The following is a 17,351-nucleotide window of genomic DNA, read 5'->3' on the forward strand; positions in this document are numbered from 1 at the left end:
CTCCTTTCATACTTTGTGTGCTATGATGATGGACCTTTATCCCACAGTGCATATTTCACATCCAGAATTTGCATCTACTCTGGCATGAAGATTGTTATAATGATTAAGGTTGCATGAGATTTTGGACTTTGACTGTTCAACAGAATTACTAGCCATGCCTAAATCACCTATACTGATAGTCTGTGAGAAGGTTCTACGTAAGACAGTGATTATGCCATATTTTGGAAGAGTATGGTGGTCAACATAGAATTAATGTTACCAGCAGTAGAGCAGGGAGGTGCCGGGGTCCGGTGCAAGCATGAAAAATGCCCGATTTGACTGCTGTTGAGTTGGTAGTAGAATACAATAATCATCAGTGTTCAAAGGGCCACATAGGGCTCAGGGATCTGGTGCCACTGCACGTGCTGCACCAATGGTAGCTGTGCCCCTGCATGTTGCACCCCAATCCATAAGGTAGGTAAAGGTGAATTTAAAGAAGAAATTCAGGTGTATTTTAGAATTACATTTCAAAACGACTTTAAAACAGCTATTTGACCTCAGCTATCGAGTTTCTCAGCAGGAATTACCTTTGGTACCTTAGCAATGTTTAGGCAATTTTTTACCTGCGATACACGAGATTTAGGCCTGCACTCCAGGATCCAAGGAAAATCACGGATTCAATGTTTTACCTCTATTGCGAATTTCAGTGTTTTAAAAAAAAAAACCTTTGAGGAAACCTACAGGGGCGTCCCCTCCACTGTGGCGAGGAGCTTTGCCCCGCTGCTGAAAGCAGAAAAATAAAGGTATAGTAAAAGTATTTTATTATCTCTTTATTTTTCCACTTTCGTAGGGCGGGGCCAGCCTCCTTCACGTGAACAAGTGGAGGAGGAGTGGTGGTGCTTTTCTATGTGAGCATGTCAGTTTGGCCAGCCGTCTGAGGCCGACCAAAATGAAATGCACACTTAGAAACTCACCACCTGGCTGTATTTTACAGACGGGTGGAGACCAGGCACAGTGCCCCAGTAACTTCCTGAGCTGCATTTCTGCTTGCTCAGGCCAATCGTGGCACTTCTTTCATGCTGTGTAACAGCATGAGAGAATCGTGGGATGGAATTGGCTGGGGAGGGAAGAAGACGAGAGGCGGTTGGAGCGGGAGCGGCAGATCACGGAGGGGCAGGTAAGTTTATTATTATTCGTTTTTACTTCCCCCCCTCCCCCCACACCCATGCTCCATGCGCTGCCCCTACACCCCTTCTCGGCAGCAGCTACAACTGGAAACCTATCAGCTGACACTAACATCCATTTTCCCTAGGTTACCTGCCTATGGGAAGCAAATATACAAGAGCATCTATGGAAAGAGGATGGGGAGAATAAAAGTATGCTCTATGTGGGGCTGAAATATGTTTGATACAAGATGACAAAATGTGTTTGAAAAACAAAAGTTCAAGAAAGGAAAGTGGTTTTACCTCTTCCAGACAGTGCGCCTCTTCTTGTTGGTTCTCCTTCACAAAGTCCTCCAGTGGGTACTTCAGCCTTGGAAACGGAGCAATGGGCCAGTCAAAAGAAGGGATGTCTAACTTGTGTATTGCTTTGGAATGAGTAGTTGCCAAACAACCTACACAGGGAGAAAACACATTCACAGCTTATTTTATAATAGAAAAAAAATTACTTTCACATGTGAAAATTATGGTGTGGAGGATATCGATGTAAGAGTTATGCTAATTCAAAGATTTTGCTCAGTACAGCTGGGCAAAACACGACAACCAAAACAGCAGGCCTTGGATTGGATATTATTAATAAAGTAAGTAAACTATCTACCAGCAAACCAGGCCCCAACTGCAGGATACAGTAAGTTCCTTCATGGCCAATTTTTACAGCATCAAGCGCTGTCATATTGTATGGGTCCGACTCCTCACAGCGATATGTAAATTTGAACAGGATTAAAAATGTAATCATCGGCTGAGACAAATGCTAGATTCAAGACGCGAATTCCTAAGTAAGAGAAAAGAAATTTGTTCGCAGGCAAATAATTGCAGCTGGTAAGTGGCTGGAGGTGCTCGGCACTAGCACTCATTTCTGGGACTTCAGTCCCAGAACTAGAGAGGGAAAAGCTGAAAAGAGGGAAAGAGCGAGAAAGACAGGAAAACAATGGCAAAGTGAGAAAGACCGAAAAGAACCCACAAGAGTGATAAAAAGTCAAGAAGTGTAGGGTGGCTGAAAAAAATGAGATGGAATTATGACTAGGCAGGCATGGTATTTTGAAACTCCTGCATTTAGCAGTGTCAGTGGCGGGCACCTAAGGAAAGCTTTGGGTTTGTGCAAAGTTTAGTAACCAATACCTAATTTAAAAATAACAACAACGATAATAATAAAAATAATGATGATAATAACAAAGCAATAAATAATAAGCGCTCTGTGCTTAAAATGTATGGAGCCAGAATGTGGACTTTGGAGATGGCTCATTGTGATCAAGGCCCTCTATGGTTTACAGAACCAGACTGCAACAATAAAGCATACTTCGCATTGCCGTATTTTTTAAATACTGCAGTTTGTAATTGTACCACAGGGTGGTGCAAGGTTCCTACATGTCGGTGTCGCAGTACAGCCACAATTATGCGCCCCGTTTGCTTTTAATAGTTGATAACCTAGGCAGCCTGTTGGATAAGTATAAATTGTTCGGTCTCCAAAAATAAGTGCTGGCGTGCACACCGGAAAATAAAGTTCTGTAGCCAATACCGATAACAAACTTAAATTGATATTACTGATTTTTTTTTAATTTTCAAGTCTTTTCCTTATCGTAGCCCATTTTCCAGACATATGTCACCCTGCTTTTTGCAAGGGATGTGTGCCCAGAACTGCCAGTTCCCTGGCAATCGCATTTTATCTAGAAACAGTAGTTTTCTAATTAAAAGGGAAAACCAGCAGACTTGTAATTAAACACTGATTTCCCACACAATGGTTAAGTCAGGTGTTTGTAGAGGGCGATCACACTGAAACAAATGGAGGGAAAATGTTCTTGGGTGTGTTGGGGAGGACTGCAGCGGGAGTGACCTCATTAACGTCTACGAGAAGTATTTGCAAACTGGGAGGGTGGAAATGATTCCAAGGCGGTTGGCGCACCCAAATGATGATGAGTTAAGAGAACTTTGAAAACAAATAGAAAAGAGATCAGGACTGTGACAGGGCTCTTTATCCCACAAGGAGTACCGCTGCAACTCAAACCATAAAAGAGGAAACGATAATAAAACTACATTTTGTTTCGTTGCCATACCCATGGTTCTTCCGTGGAATCCTCCCATGAAGGACAGTATACTGTAGTCAGGACAGCCGGGGAACTGAAGACAAAATCAGAGTTTACACTAGGTGGCGATGTAGCCACATACATGGAAAAGGTAAACATTATTACATTAAGAGTACAGCAGACAATATAACATTCCCCACGAAAATCTCGTTATGACTCTCTGCCTCCCCTTATTAAAAGATTTCACCCCAACACCAAAGAATAATCTGCAAACAAGACGACAAGGGGAATATGACTGCAAGCTGCCACCACTAAAATCCTCATGGAAAACCCAAACAAGAATAAGGAGGCAAGGGGTAGGGACGAGTGGGGTTCTTTAAGTAGGTAGCCCTCGTTCCCTCAGTTTAACCCCTCCTTCATCTCTCCAAGCCACAATACACGGACATTGTGATGTAATGGTTAAAATGTTTTGGATTTTCTGTATTTATCTTACATCAAACAGGATAAACTCTCATCTGCATTTTTTTAATGGGCGTGGTGCACAATGAAGTAGAACACAATAAAACCCTTGATTGCACCACTCTTTGAGCAGTATCACTTGTGATGTAGCATTTTAACCTTAATGTGGACATTCAGATGCCAGAGACAACGGCTTCCGAACTGGAATGAAAGACAAGTTAGTTTCTTGATATCTACCAGGAGCCTTTGTGAGGTTCTGGAAGCTTGGAAATAAATCCTACATAACTTGTATTTCATCTTGTTGGTACATTCTTTTAAGCATTGAGAATTGTATTAGCATCAATAATATGTTTTTCCTTCAGTGGCATAGTTGAATATGTCCTAAAGTAGTCCAGCACAACAACCTTTTATGATGTTAAAGACTCGAAGAGCAAGAGCCCAGTCAAAGAAATTCTTCAAGCACCTGTAGAGTAAATACTCAGGAAGGTGCCCAGGCTGAGATTAACAAGGAAGCTGTTGACCTGTGTGAGATCCTGTCAACTGGCGTGCTATGACTTTAAGTGAATCAGCTGTATAGAGTAAAACCTGTCCTTGTGCAGACCGGGTTTTTTGTGGCATAGTACTCTCACAATGTTTCCCAGTAGTGGGCAGGGTCACTGGAGTATTGTCCAGACTATTTCAGAAAGATTGATAAAGGAAAATTTGGCTCTGCTCTAGAGGTTTAGATATTACATGTTGGCAGTGATGCAGCAGAGATATGACTGCTACTGTGGTGTCACAGTGATGATCTATACGTTACCACACTTTCATTTATAATGTATGAATTTCTAACATGTTAGCTGTAAAGTGGTGCACTGAAGCCTATATTAAGGTGCATTCACTGTAGATTAGTGATCTAATGTAATGTGGTAGAGCAATTTGAATCTCACTGTAATCATTTATTTTGATTTCACATGTTACCTTATGATGGTAAGAAATAGATTTTACTAAAATGATATGATAATGATCTAAATATCTTAAACTAATGTCAATAAATGTAGTTCCCCTTTATACCTATCATTATGATATACAAGTTATTTTCCCTTTCCAAATCTACTGTTGGATGAATTTACAATGAGACTTACCAATGAAGGATTATGAGTTTAATGTTATATGTGTGTTATTTCTATTTGAATAATTGTGTGCCAATATATTCCACTTCCTTTATTTTAGACATATTCATTTGATAGGCCTGAAACTCATGAACTTGAGAATGGTGTTTTCTATTTGCTAATGTGTCATTGCTTTCAGATTCCTTTCACAAGATATGTTAGTTTGGAAATAGATGTGCTATTGTTTTATTCATAGAAAGCCTGAAAAAGTAACATTGAGGATAGTACACAAATGGATTGGAAACATGGGGCCCGATTCACAAAGGTAAACTTTGACGACTGGTCTAAATGTACACAAAACGTCTAAGCTTACGACTTTGGGAATTCACAAAGGGCATTTATGAGTAGTATCTTTAGTATCCCTGAATGCAGACCTAAAGACACTACTCGCAAATGCTCTTTGTGCATTCCCTAAGTCATAAACTTAGACGTTTGGTTTAAGTTTAAACCAAATGTCTAAGTTTCCCTTTGTGAATCGGGCCCACTGAGAATTGAACTGGATTATAAATTGATGCAAAGTCATACAGAAGAGGAAGGATGGACGCCATCTCATGATGGTCATGAGAAATTGCCCTGATGATCCAGATGTTCATCACATGATGCTTTATAATCAGACAATGGAATCTTTCGATCCTCATGCCATAAACAATGGACAAATCGCAATTCTCTCTGGACAGAAATTTACTGTTACTAGTTGGATTTGGGACACTGTTGAATTTGCTTTTTACTTGAACACTCTTCATTTTTCTTTTCGCTTGGTCACGTGCTCAAGACTCTTTCCTTGGACTCTAAGAGGTACAGACATCTATGCCCTTGCCCTTCACCTTCCTAAGATGCTGAAAGAGAGGACTTAGATTCTTCCTGACCCTAATGAGAAGACTCTTAACTGAGCTTCTAAATGCTGACACTTTCCCTTTTTACTTGCCTTTTGTCAACTTTAGTTAGTTTCCTTTTGCCCCAGATGTTGTTTTTCCAAATTATTGTTGTACTTTATTTCTTTTTTACTTTTGTCTCCATGTTTGTCACCCAACACATGTCAGTTAGTGATTTGCCCATGTAGGGATTGCTCGACTTACTCAACTAACTCAAATGGATACAGATTGTCTTTATGTTGTGGAGGGCTGGTCAGCGCTTGTTTTCTGACCACCAAGAAAATTATTTTGTTGTTCTGTATCGCCTTGATTGAATGTTTAGTATGTTTGATGTTAATTAGACTTCGATTCTTTCACCGCCTTGGTCAGCCCATGGTGATTTTGTATCTTTATAGTTTGGTTTTGAGATTTGTTTAGATTAACCTGAGTATTAGTTTGCAATAAAACCCTTTAACTTTATTTTGGACTTGTGTTTTCCCTGTGTTGCCACATTTGGTCACACTATCAATAAGAAATGTTAATTGGATTTGTGATGCCCATATTTCTTATCTCCAGCTGGGTGAAAAGATTTGTCAACCTCGTTTACAGCATGCGTGAAATGCTCCACCAAATCTGGTAGCAGAGAACGGTTCCTCCCACAAGCGGGGAGAGATAATTATGCATGGAGTTGAGGATTCCTTAGTACTATAATGTGAGTTCTTCAGACCCAACCCCTAATTTTTGATCCCATGGTTCATTTAGATTAAAGGAGTTCCAGCGTTGTTTCTTTGTAGCGGCCAGGTGAGTATTTAAGGTTTTGCGCTTTGCATTGCTTTGGCTTAAGATTGTGGTGAAGTGTGATGTTGTGAAGGGTTTTTCAGAGTTTCGCAATTGTGTGAATGTGGCACTTTCTGCTAAGAAGTTGAGTTGTTGAGCGGGTCCGTCGTAGCCTAAGATCCCGGGATAATGCATAATTGTAGAAGACACTTGGTTAATTTATAGTCTGCAGTGTAAGGTGCTGGTAGTGAGACATATTTGACAGTGCGAGTAGTATAATTGGTGTGAATGTGGTACAAGTGAATCCTGAGTGCACATGGAGGAGCTATACCAATCTGAGCGAGATCCACTGGTCTTATTCACTGGATAAGCGTGACAGCATAGGCAGAGAGTGTTTCTCCGTATTGCTTTTAAGTGTTTGATTTCCCTATCCTGTACTGAAGCAGACAATTGTTTTTGCTCGCATTATTTTGCATTAAATACGTGTGAAAGAGTGATTGTGAGAGAAACTGTAAAGGAGGGTGAGCTGCTGAAAGGAGTGAGATTGACATCACATTGTGTATCGCTGGTATTGGTTGGTTGGTGTGAAGCCGTGTTGGCATTGGTGGACTACATCATAGAGTGTCGTGCTGCTACTGGTTGAGAACATTGAAAGATGATTGTGGGAACAAATCTACTTCCTGATTGTGAATGAAAAGTTAAATTGTGAATTCTTGAAATACTTACTGAAAATGAAGTTCTTTGCGGCATTGAAAAGTGTACTAAGAGGTGATGTATTTGTCCCAGTTAGAGAGGGAGAACAGACTCCACCTGAAGGTACTCCAGGTCATTATGTTCTGTCCAACAAAGGTTTTCATGCATGTTTGTGGCTTGAACAGTGATATAAGGCTTCTGAGAAAGAAGGTGCATTAGCATTTCCTCTCTATGGAACATTTCATTTGAGAATTATTGTCTGCCTCCATACAATTGTGAACAGATAGGAATGTCAGGTGAAACATCAAGAAATGGGGAAACATCAAGAAATGTGGCTTTTCATATACCCATTGCACCTAATCTGACAGTGCAGACAATACAAAACCCACATTTAAATGTGATAGGACAAAATTTAATTTCAAAATCCGTCAGCCAAATAGAAGGCTGTCCTTTAACACTACAGAAGAAGAAATGTCTATCACAAATACTTAATTTGGCAAATGTGTGTCCTTCAAGAGGAGAAACAGTGTTGGATACTCCAATAAGTTTGAGAGGTCTTAATGCTCAAAAATTAAATGATTGTCTGGATAATTTGGGTGCCACAGCTGCAACCACAAGTGTGAATTGCAGTGGAAGACCAGTACGAACCATTGAGAGACAGAGACCATTGGAAGTGAACAAATTAAAATTAGAATTGAATGAGATAATATTGGGAACCCCAGATACAGCTCAATAGGATACTTACGTGGAAGATGCAATGCTGTTTGTGTGTAAAGACATTACCAAAGGTGCAGGTCAAGATTATGACAGTTTAGCTGAATTAGGCCAGAGATATGATGAAAATATGGAAAGTTCCAAGCCATTGCAAAGGAGTTACATATTAGGATTCAGTGATAAGGATATTTTGAACATGAGATCTCCTGGAATGAAATTATAGATTAGAGAAAATATTTGTTACATCCAAAAATTAGGTGCATTAGATAAGGAGAAGGGACGATTAGCAAAGAAGAGAGATCATAAGAATATGAGAACAGATTTGCCTACAGCAGGAGCAAGTCAAGGTGAAAGAAATGTGAAGATGCTTCCCATGAGAGAAATTCCTGGTGGTGGGTGTGTTCATATACCTTGGAATAGAAGTGACATTCTGTTATTCACAAATGATTTCCCGAAGTTGAGAGAAAAGCCTGTAGAAGGGTATACACAAACTGACAGATTTGTGAAACTTTTGAAATGTTTGTGGGAAGATCCGAAAACATTGTTTGACATTATGGTATGAAGTGATTTGTGGACTGAATGCAAAATTGCTGTTGACTGGCCTGACAGAAAACCTCCAAGAAATCCCATGAAAAATGCACCGTCTGAAGTGGTGATGAAGAGTTAACAAAAGGTGATTGTATTTTTGAAAGGAAGGTGTCTCCTAAATAAATTGATTGGCTGAGAACTGACTCATTAGTTGAAAGAGTCAATACATTCCTATTATGAGAGATTGTTGCAAGCTTTCAAGCTTTTCAGTGGTATTGATACCATAGAGGCCGAAGATATTGGTCATTTTGTGTCTATATTTGTGCAGACATTGAAGCCAGAAGTGGATAACATGATTCAGCAGCACATGATTTGTTGGCAAAACAAACCAATTGATGAGATCCTGTGGTATGCATAAAACTGAAGTAATGCATTGGAGTTAAAACAGAAAAAGTTAAAGGAGAAGTTAATGGTGATGCAATTGAAGGCTGGTCAGAGAACTCAGAATCTACAGTTTGCAGGGAATGCTAGCAGAATGCTGGGAGTGTATCAACAGGGAGCTTCGATGATGGAGGGAGGAAATGGTTTTCAGCAACAAGGTAAAGAACGTGGTGTTCCTTCAGATCAGAATGGAGTTGTGGATTTGATGGCTTTGAAAAGAACTAACCTTTGCCACGTGTGCAGCCAGTTGGGCAATTGGAAGAGGAATTGTCCTATTAAAGCTGCAAATAATCATATACAGAATAATGGATTGGTTTAGATGGAGGAAGGTGATCAGGTTCAAATGAAGAGAGTACAAAGACCTTGAGTGCAAATCTCAAATGTGTCCAAGCAACAGCAGATACAAGTTCCACAAGCTCCAATGACTCAGCAACAATCAAACGTTCCTCGACAGAAACTCAATCAGATTACAAATGTGACTTCTTTCTATGTTGTTGGAGTATTCATCTTCAGAATTGCTGAAATCCTTTCCTGTGACACCTTCCTCACACCATTCTCAATATGGTGTCCTAAGTACTACTGTCATCAGTGGATTCCAAACTTTTCCCTTTTTGCCAAGCCTTTACAGAGGCTGACACACAAAGATTTCTCAGATCCGATACCTTTGGATGGCAACTGCTTACATGCCTTCACAGAGCTGAGAGTAAATCTCTGTTGTACCCCAGCTCTGGAAATGCCTGATTACAACAAATGTTTTACTTTGTATGGCTGTGAGAGGAAGGGATGCGCTCTCTGATTTGACTCAGTCTTATGGAAACGCAAGCAGGTCAGTGGCTTATTTTTCTGCCACTCTTGATCCTGTAGCTTCGGCGTTGCCCTGCTGTCTCAAGTCAATTCCAGCAACAAGTGTCAGCTTACAGCAGTGCAAAAACATTGTCATGGGTCATCCTTTGAATGTTTTTGTGTCCCATTCTATTGAAATACTGTTAACCCACACCAAAACACAGTACTTAATGAGTGCAAGGCTTACTCATTATGAGCAGAATTTGTTGGCTGTACTGCATGTGACCCTAAAGAAGTGCACAACTTTGAATGCAGCAACACATTTGATCACCATTGCCAAAGCTAAAAACATTGACACAGTAGGAGGATTTTCTGAACCGACACTGACATTTGGTACATCTTATTGCCATAGAAACAATTTGACCTCTGTTCTTACCCCAGCAGAGAAGGAGTTTATAGGACAAGTTGAAGATAGAAGAAGAAGAATGAAAACAAAGGCAGAAAAGGGATTGTGTTGGAGCTGGGTAAAAGAAGAAGAAGGACATTCAGAAGCAGGGAGCCAAACTGCCCTAACATTAGATTGGCAACATGCAGGCCTAAATCAAAAACGGACACAAAATCTGTAGGAACAAGTGAGTGTAGACGTGTTTTTGTTCAAGAGTTTTTGGACCTTCATATTAGCTGGACAAGACCCCGCTATACCAGAAGTCTATTTCATTTGTAAGAAACAAGCTTATTTTAGTTTACCTAAGGGATGGTATGGTACATGCTATTTAGGAGAGGTTGTCCCAAAAGTTTTCCATGTGGAGCATTTTGATGACTCTGTATGGGATGAGAAGTCAAATACCAGAGTCAAGAGAGATGCCAGTGTTTCAGAAGTTGTAGGAGATATCTTTGGTGCAATGATTCCAACTGTGGGAGTCATCCTAAATGACATGAAAATAAGGACATTATCAACTAATGTAGATAAATTGTCTAAAGATACAGCAGGAGCCTTCTTGTTAGTTGCCATGAGATCAATGGTTTTGCAAAACAGACTTGCCTCAGACATCTCTTTCTTTTGCGAAAGAGGGCAGGGTTTGCAATATTTTGCAAGTCCAACAATGTTGAATTTTCATACTAGACAACAGTAAGGAGCCGAGAAGCTACATGAAGAACATGACAGACCTGAAAGAGGATTTGAAAGGTTTGGAAGCAGCAGGTGCTTGGGAAACAATATGGAGTGTTTTTTCAGCAGTTGGAAAGTGGTTTGGAAGTTTCAAAAACTGCAATTATTGGCAGTATCCTGAGATCTATACTGATAATAGGTTTGTGTGTCTCAGTTGTGTTTGGTTGTTTCAAGTTGCATGAGAAAATGAAAGCCAAGAGAACAGAGAAGGGAAAAAAATGAAATTAAGAACAGACAAAGTATATATTACAGTTAAGGAGTTAGAAGCATCCCGAAGAACTTACCTGGCTCGACTTCAGAGATTTTGATCTGTCACATTGACATTAGAAATTATGATTTAGTGTGATGGCTTGATTCACCATCAGAGGGGGCACTGATGCAACAGAGATATGACTGCTACTTTGACGTCACATCCATACATGACCACACTCATTTATAATTTACAAATTGTTAACAAGTTAGCTGTAAAGTGGTGCATACAAAGCTTATATTAAGGTGCATTCACTGTAGATTAGTGATTTAATGTGATGCAGTAGAGCAACTGTAATCTCAGTGTAAATATTTATTTCTATGTCACATGTTAAGAAATAGATTATACTGGAACAATAATGAGTTTCCATATGATGATGATGTAAATGTCATATGCTAATGTTGATAAATGTAGTTCCCTGCTATACCTATCATTATGATTTTACACATTATTTTCCCTTTGCTACTGTTGTATGAATTTAGAATGAGACTTACTGGCGAAGATTATAAGTTTACCATTTTATGTGTTTTTTATTTGCATAATGTGTGCCATTATATTCTATTTGCTTTATTTTAGCCATATTAATTTGCTAGGCCTCAAACTCATGAAAGTGAGAAAGCTGTTCTCTCCATGGTAATGTGTCATTTTTTGGGGATTCCATTCACATGAAATGTTAGTTTGGAAATAGATGTGCTATTGTTTTATTCATAAAGAGCCTGAGAAAGTAACCTTGAGGATGGTACACCAAAGATTGGAAACATGGAGAATTAGACAGAATTATAAAATGTTGCTAAGTCATACAAGAGAGGAATGATGGATGCCTTCCCATGATGATCATGTGAAATTGCCCCACTGCTGCAGATGTTCATCATATGATGCTTTATAATTGGAGAATGGAATCTTTCAATCCCCATGCCATGGACAATCGACATATAGCAATTCACTATGGACTTTAATTTACTGTTTCCAGTTGGATATGGGACCCTCTTCAATTTTCTTTTTACTCAAACAGTCTTCATTTTTCTTTTTGCTTGGACCCTTGATTGAGACTCTTTCCTTGGACTCTAAGAGGTACATACCTCTATGCCCTTGCCCTTCACCTTCCTAAGATACTGATAGAGAGGTCTTAGATTTTTCCGGACCCTACTGAGAAGACTCTTGAAAAAGCTTATAAATGCTGTCCCTTTCCACTTTTACCTACCTTTAGTACTTCAGTTACTTTCCTTTTGGCCCAGATGTCTTTTCTTCCAAATTATGTTTGTCCTTAATTTCCTTGTTCCTTTTTGATAATTGTTTATATTAACCTGAGTAGTAGGTTGTAATTCAACCCTTTAACTTTATTTCGGACTTGGGTTTTCCTTGTGTTGCCACATCTGGTTGTACTATCAATAGGAAATGTTATTTTGGATTGTGATGCCCATATTTCTTACCTCCAGCTGGGTGAAAAGATTCACCAACATTGTTTAGTGCATGCCTGACATGCTCCACCAAAGATGGGAAATGTGGGATATGTCAGGAAAAAAATCAGATATCTTATTTATTCACAGTGATAACCTAAATTAATCACTGTGAGGCCAAACGTTTGTCAAAACAAAATGTTTTGTATTCATTTAACAAAATAAGTTAAGGGGAGATATTTGTAGTATGCTCACAGCCCCTGGGTTTATCTCTACATTAAACATATTTATGCAGCCCAAATTAGCATATTATTGATTAGTACCTATACACAGAGCAAAACTGATACTTATACACATATTTGACAAATTAATGTACAGTCTTGACATTGACACCTTTCATTTATTCACTAATTTATGGCTGTGCTTTCATTTAAATAGCCAGTTCATTATAAAGAGGTAGGCCTAAAATGGCACCGTGCCATAGGACACTTCGCCCCTGGTTGTTGTTGGCTGTAACCATCTAACAAATCTCCATCTCTTTCAAAAATACTACTCAGACTCCTCCAAACATGGATGTAGATGTGTTTCAACCCTGCTTCTCTAGGCCTCTTCAGGACAATTAGGAAAGGGAACTGTCATATGGTTTTCCCAGAGAGGTCACCGGCTTTCCGTTAATCCCTAAGAATTTGGCCAACAAGGGATGATTATGAAGGTGTTTTTTCAATTTAAATTTCCAAACAGACTCCTATTCAGCATATATAGTCTTTTGTCTAACTCTGTAACTCTAGTTCTTCTGTTCATCTCCTCCTTCCTCTTCTGGGTTACAGTTTCTTTTATTCTTTTCTCCTTCGAGGTCTTCAGGTTGTCACTGGGATCCGTCCCTCAGGTAGCCAGCGAGAGATGGGGAAAAACAACAACAAGCCATTGCCAGGCAAGCGTTTCTATTTGGTTTGGTCTTCTTTCTTTCTTTCTTTCTTTCATTTGCATGCAAAAAGAGGGAGCGGTTGTGGGGGAAGTTCCTCTGTGTGTCACAACTATTTATACTGGATAAGTGCTGCCTATGTGTCCAAAGGAGGGAGGGGGAAGGATAAAATAAATTAATTAATAGTGGGTACTCGTTGGTTTAGTTATAATTTCCTTTCTCTTTGTTAAGTACTTTTCTTTGTCATCTTATTGTGAGTTTCACTATGCTTATAGCAAAAAGAAAATATGTGTGCCCATAGCTTCCTGTTTCTCTATACTTTCTTTGGTTTTCTTATTGTGGGTTCACCGTGCCTAATGTGAACTGAAATTATGTGTCCCTGGGCTTTCTGTCACTTTCGGCCTGTCTTCCTGCTCCCTGGTCCCCCCAACAACTTCCACCCATTTTAGGAGCGGAACTAGATGACCGCGCAAGCGGTCACGTACATAATGTAGCCACTTCCCTCCAGGGATATTGCTGGCTTCTATGCACCTCCCGATCCTCTCTGCTGCTCCTCAGGTCTCTTCCTCTCTTCCGGGGCTGTTTCTCCATGTCTCTGTCTCTGCTGGAACTTCTCTCAGCTTCTCCTCCTTCGCTCTCTCATCTTCCTATCGCGCTGGGCAATTCATCGTTTGGATGACGTCTCCATGCTCTTCCTCGTATGCTGACATTCGGCTCTTTTGAGTCCCCCTGGGGCATTCAAACCTCGGCCCTTGTTGTTTCCGGGGGGACGTCCTGTCACAGGAACCTTCAAACCAGAGGATTACTCTCTCGTCTCCTGGTGCATTATTTTCTGCTATTCCTTAGAGTTTATCCGTGTACAAACTCAACCAGAATAAATCTGACGGTGAAAGACCTTTTGTCACAGCTGCTGTTTGGCAGAATCAAATTCCAATTATTTCCAGCTTGCGTTCATTTCCACGCTGGATCGAGCTCCATGGTAATGAATGCGAGCTGGGACTAATTGTCCTGAAGAGGCCTAAGGAGTTAGTCATCCATGTTTGGAGAAATCTGGGTAGTATTTGTGAAAGAGATGGAGATTTATTAGATCATGGATCTCCAACCTTTTAAGTAATAAGAGCTCCTTCTGTTCAATGGAAATCATCACAAGCGACTAATGCTGTTAGTGTTGACTATATCAGACAGGAATATGTTGGTGGTCAACAGATGCAAGATTAGAGGCAGTGACCATCTCAGTGCAGGGTTGCTAGCTGTAACACAAAAAAATCTTTGTAAATTTGAGATGCCTCTACATGGGTAATACATAACAGCGATGCCAGTGACACCAAGGTATTGTTAATAATTAGCCTCCAATGTTGTATATCAGTCAGATGTTAGATTGAAATATATTTTGGAAATCATGAGTTCTTAAAATACATAAATTTTGATCTTGAAAACGCACTTTTCCATTTTGATATACATACATATAAATTCAACGAACAAAAACCTCTAACTTAATATACTTGGCTGCATACAGGAGAGCTGCTCACAAGTAGCTGGAGAGCAACCAGTAGCTCACAAGCTACTCGTTGGAGAAGCCTGTGTTAGATGGTTACAGCCAACAACAACCAGAGGCAATTTGCCCCATGACACAGTGTCATCTTACGACTACCTATTTATGGTGGACTGGCTATTGAAATGAAAGAACAGCCATAAATAAGTGAATAAAGGAAAGGTTTCAATGTCAAGACTGTACATTAGTTTGTCATATATATGAGTTGATATTTTGGGTATATGCACAAATCATTATTATGCCAATTTGGGCTGCAAAAATATTTTTAATATAGAGGTTAACCCAGGGGCTGTGAGCAGACTACAAACATTTCTCCTTTGTTTGCTAAATAAATAAAAATAATTTTGTTTTGACACGTTTGACCTCCCAGTGATAAATGTAGTTTATCACTGTGAATATAAAAGATATCTGATTTTTTCCTGCCATATCCTACTTTTCCCATGTCGGATTTATCCACAACCAGATATGTTAGGGTAACATGGGTGTACTCAGATATGGTCTATATATATGAAAAGCTCCACCAGTGGTTTAACTCAAGATCTTCCAAATTCTATTTGACCTCCTGGAACCCAACGTTTGATAGAGCCTGTAAGATTTTACTAGTATGAGTTGTTCACCTACAGCTTGGCTACAGTTTCAGTCTAAAAGTACCTGACCTGGAACCCAAATTGCAATTCCTTTGATTTTACTGTAGTCCTTTTACCATCTGTTTTTATTTCAGATTTTTTTAAATACTCATATGTTCCATTAAGTTATTATTAGCTTTTTGTTAGGGTAATTTGTTTCATTATTTTTGGTTTTCCATTGATTTTGTAAGTTACATTTTACCATTATTATGAGGTTTCTAGGCATCTAAGTGTGAAACACAGTACGCTAAATAAATAAATAGATTACCCGATGGTACTAACAAGCCAACAGAAAACGTTTTAAGACATTTACCTGGTTTATCATGCATGTCTCCAGCTCCTCCTTTGAGGCTTTACTGTGCCCCCTCTCCTTATTCTGAAAAACATATATGACACTAGGTAAATAATTCAGAATTCAAAGTAGCTGCTGAATAAATGGCTTATTAAACCTTCAATATTCAATCAAGGTCAGACATTGAATTAGGGCACCCCAATGATAATGAGATATGAACACAATCACTGGAAATGGTGATATACTTTAGGCAGCTATGGGCAACCTGACACCCCATATCTAAGGCACACCAGATGGTTGCCTATGACAGTTTATTCATAGGAATGATCATTTCAAAGATGACAAATAATCACTACGTCAAGGATAGTCCTAAAAGCGTGAAATCCATGTTTCTTTTATAACCAAAATGCTTTCCTTTGTAAAGTAAATGTAACTTTATTTTATCAACAACATGTGTTTGAAATGGGATCGCACAAGACATCAACAACTGAGATTACACTGGTTTGTCTAGGAATTATAGTTATAATTTCCTGATCACTATTATCATACATTGAGTTTGCATTGAAATGTTACAAAATGCATTTTCAAAAGGCATACTTCAGAAGACACAGTGTAACTATGTTATTCAAAACGTAGTATCTCTTATGGAATACATCTAAAATGTCTACACACACAACCGTGCAAAGAAAACACATTTTGCTTGCGATATTGCCAATTATTAAACAACCAGTCTTCACCAATTTTCACTGTAAAACAAACTGATGAATGCCATGAAGGTTAAGGTTTAACGAGACAACAATCAGACTACTAGAAACTTCATGAATCTCTTCTAAGAGGCAAAGCTCCAGTACATCTCTCAGGGTTAAAATAAATAATTGTATAAGTAGGAATGAGTTATTATACTCCTTAAAGACAGACTTGAAGAGTTTATTCTTGCATGTGCTGCAAAACAAAAAAGTGAAATGTGTGCGGAAGAGATTAGAATCTGACTTAGGAGAAAAAGAAAAGAATTATAATTAAGGCCACTAAGACCAAACTTAATTGAACGTTGGTAAAACCAAAATATGAAGTAAATGAACACTACACAAGGTCAGCAGATTTGTGGTATTTCATTTAAAACAGACCTACTAGGATGAAGGAGAGGAATTTGGTGAAATACTGCTTATGCAGTGAGCAAACTGAGACTGGATCAAACTAGGGTAATATTGGAAGATTATGAAAGTAAGTTGAAGAACAAGGACATTAGTTGATTAACAGAAAGCAATCAAAAGGAAATTCACTAGTACCTCAATGTCTCTTTCCAGGCAAGTGACGATTATGACAGAAAATACCTTGACCTACTGAATGAGAAGATGCAAAAGAGAGTCAAAAGCAAGGGTAATGACTAAGTGTAGATGGGTTTTCCAGTATGTTTTGTAAAATCTCCAAAAGAGAAATCTGACGGTGGAAGACCTTTTGTCCCAACTGCTATCCGGCAGAATCAAATTCCAATTAGTTCCATCTTGCATTCCTTTCCACGCTGGATCG

At 39.1% G+C, this 17,351-nt stretch overlaps 1 protein-coding gene across 3 annotated transcripts in view; it reads right to left on the reverse strand.

Annotated features, from left to right (window-relative positions):
- Nucleotides 1–17,351, reverse strand: part of ABAT (4-aminobutyrate aminotransferase) — a 718,549-nt gene that overhangs the window by 89,194 nt on the left and 612,004 nt on the right. For all 3 annotated transcript variants that reach the window (XM_069210537.1, XM_069210534.1, XM_069210535.1), the window contains exons 9-11: nucleotides 15,846–15,908; nucleotides 3,251–3,314; nucleotides 1,446–1,594 (exon numbers count right to left, since the gene is read on the reverse strand). In XM_069210537.1, the coding sequence (XP_069066638.1) occupies nucleotides 1,446–1,594; nucleotides 3,251–3,314; nucleotides 15,846–15,908 (276 nt within the window). The remainder of the gene's footprint in view (nucleotides 1–1,445; nucleotides 1,595–3,250; nucleotides 3,315–15,845; nucleotides 15,909–17,351) is intronic.

The sequence above is a fragment of the Pleurodeles waltl genome, chromosome 10 (genome assembly GCF_031143425.1).
Source record: "Pleurodeles waltl isolate 20211129_DDA chromosome 10, aPleWal1.hap1.20221129, whole genome shotgun sequence".
Lineage (NCBI taxonomy): Eukaryota > Metazoa > Chordata > Amphibia > Caudata > Salamandridae > Pleurodeles > Pleurodeles waltl.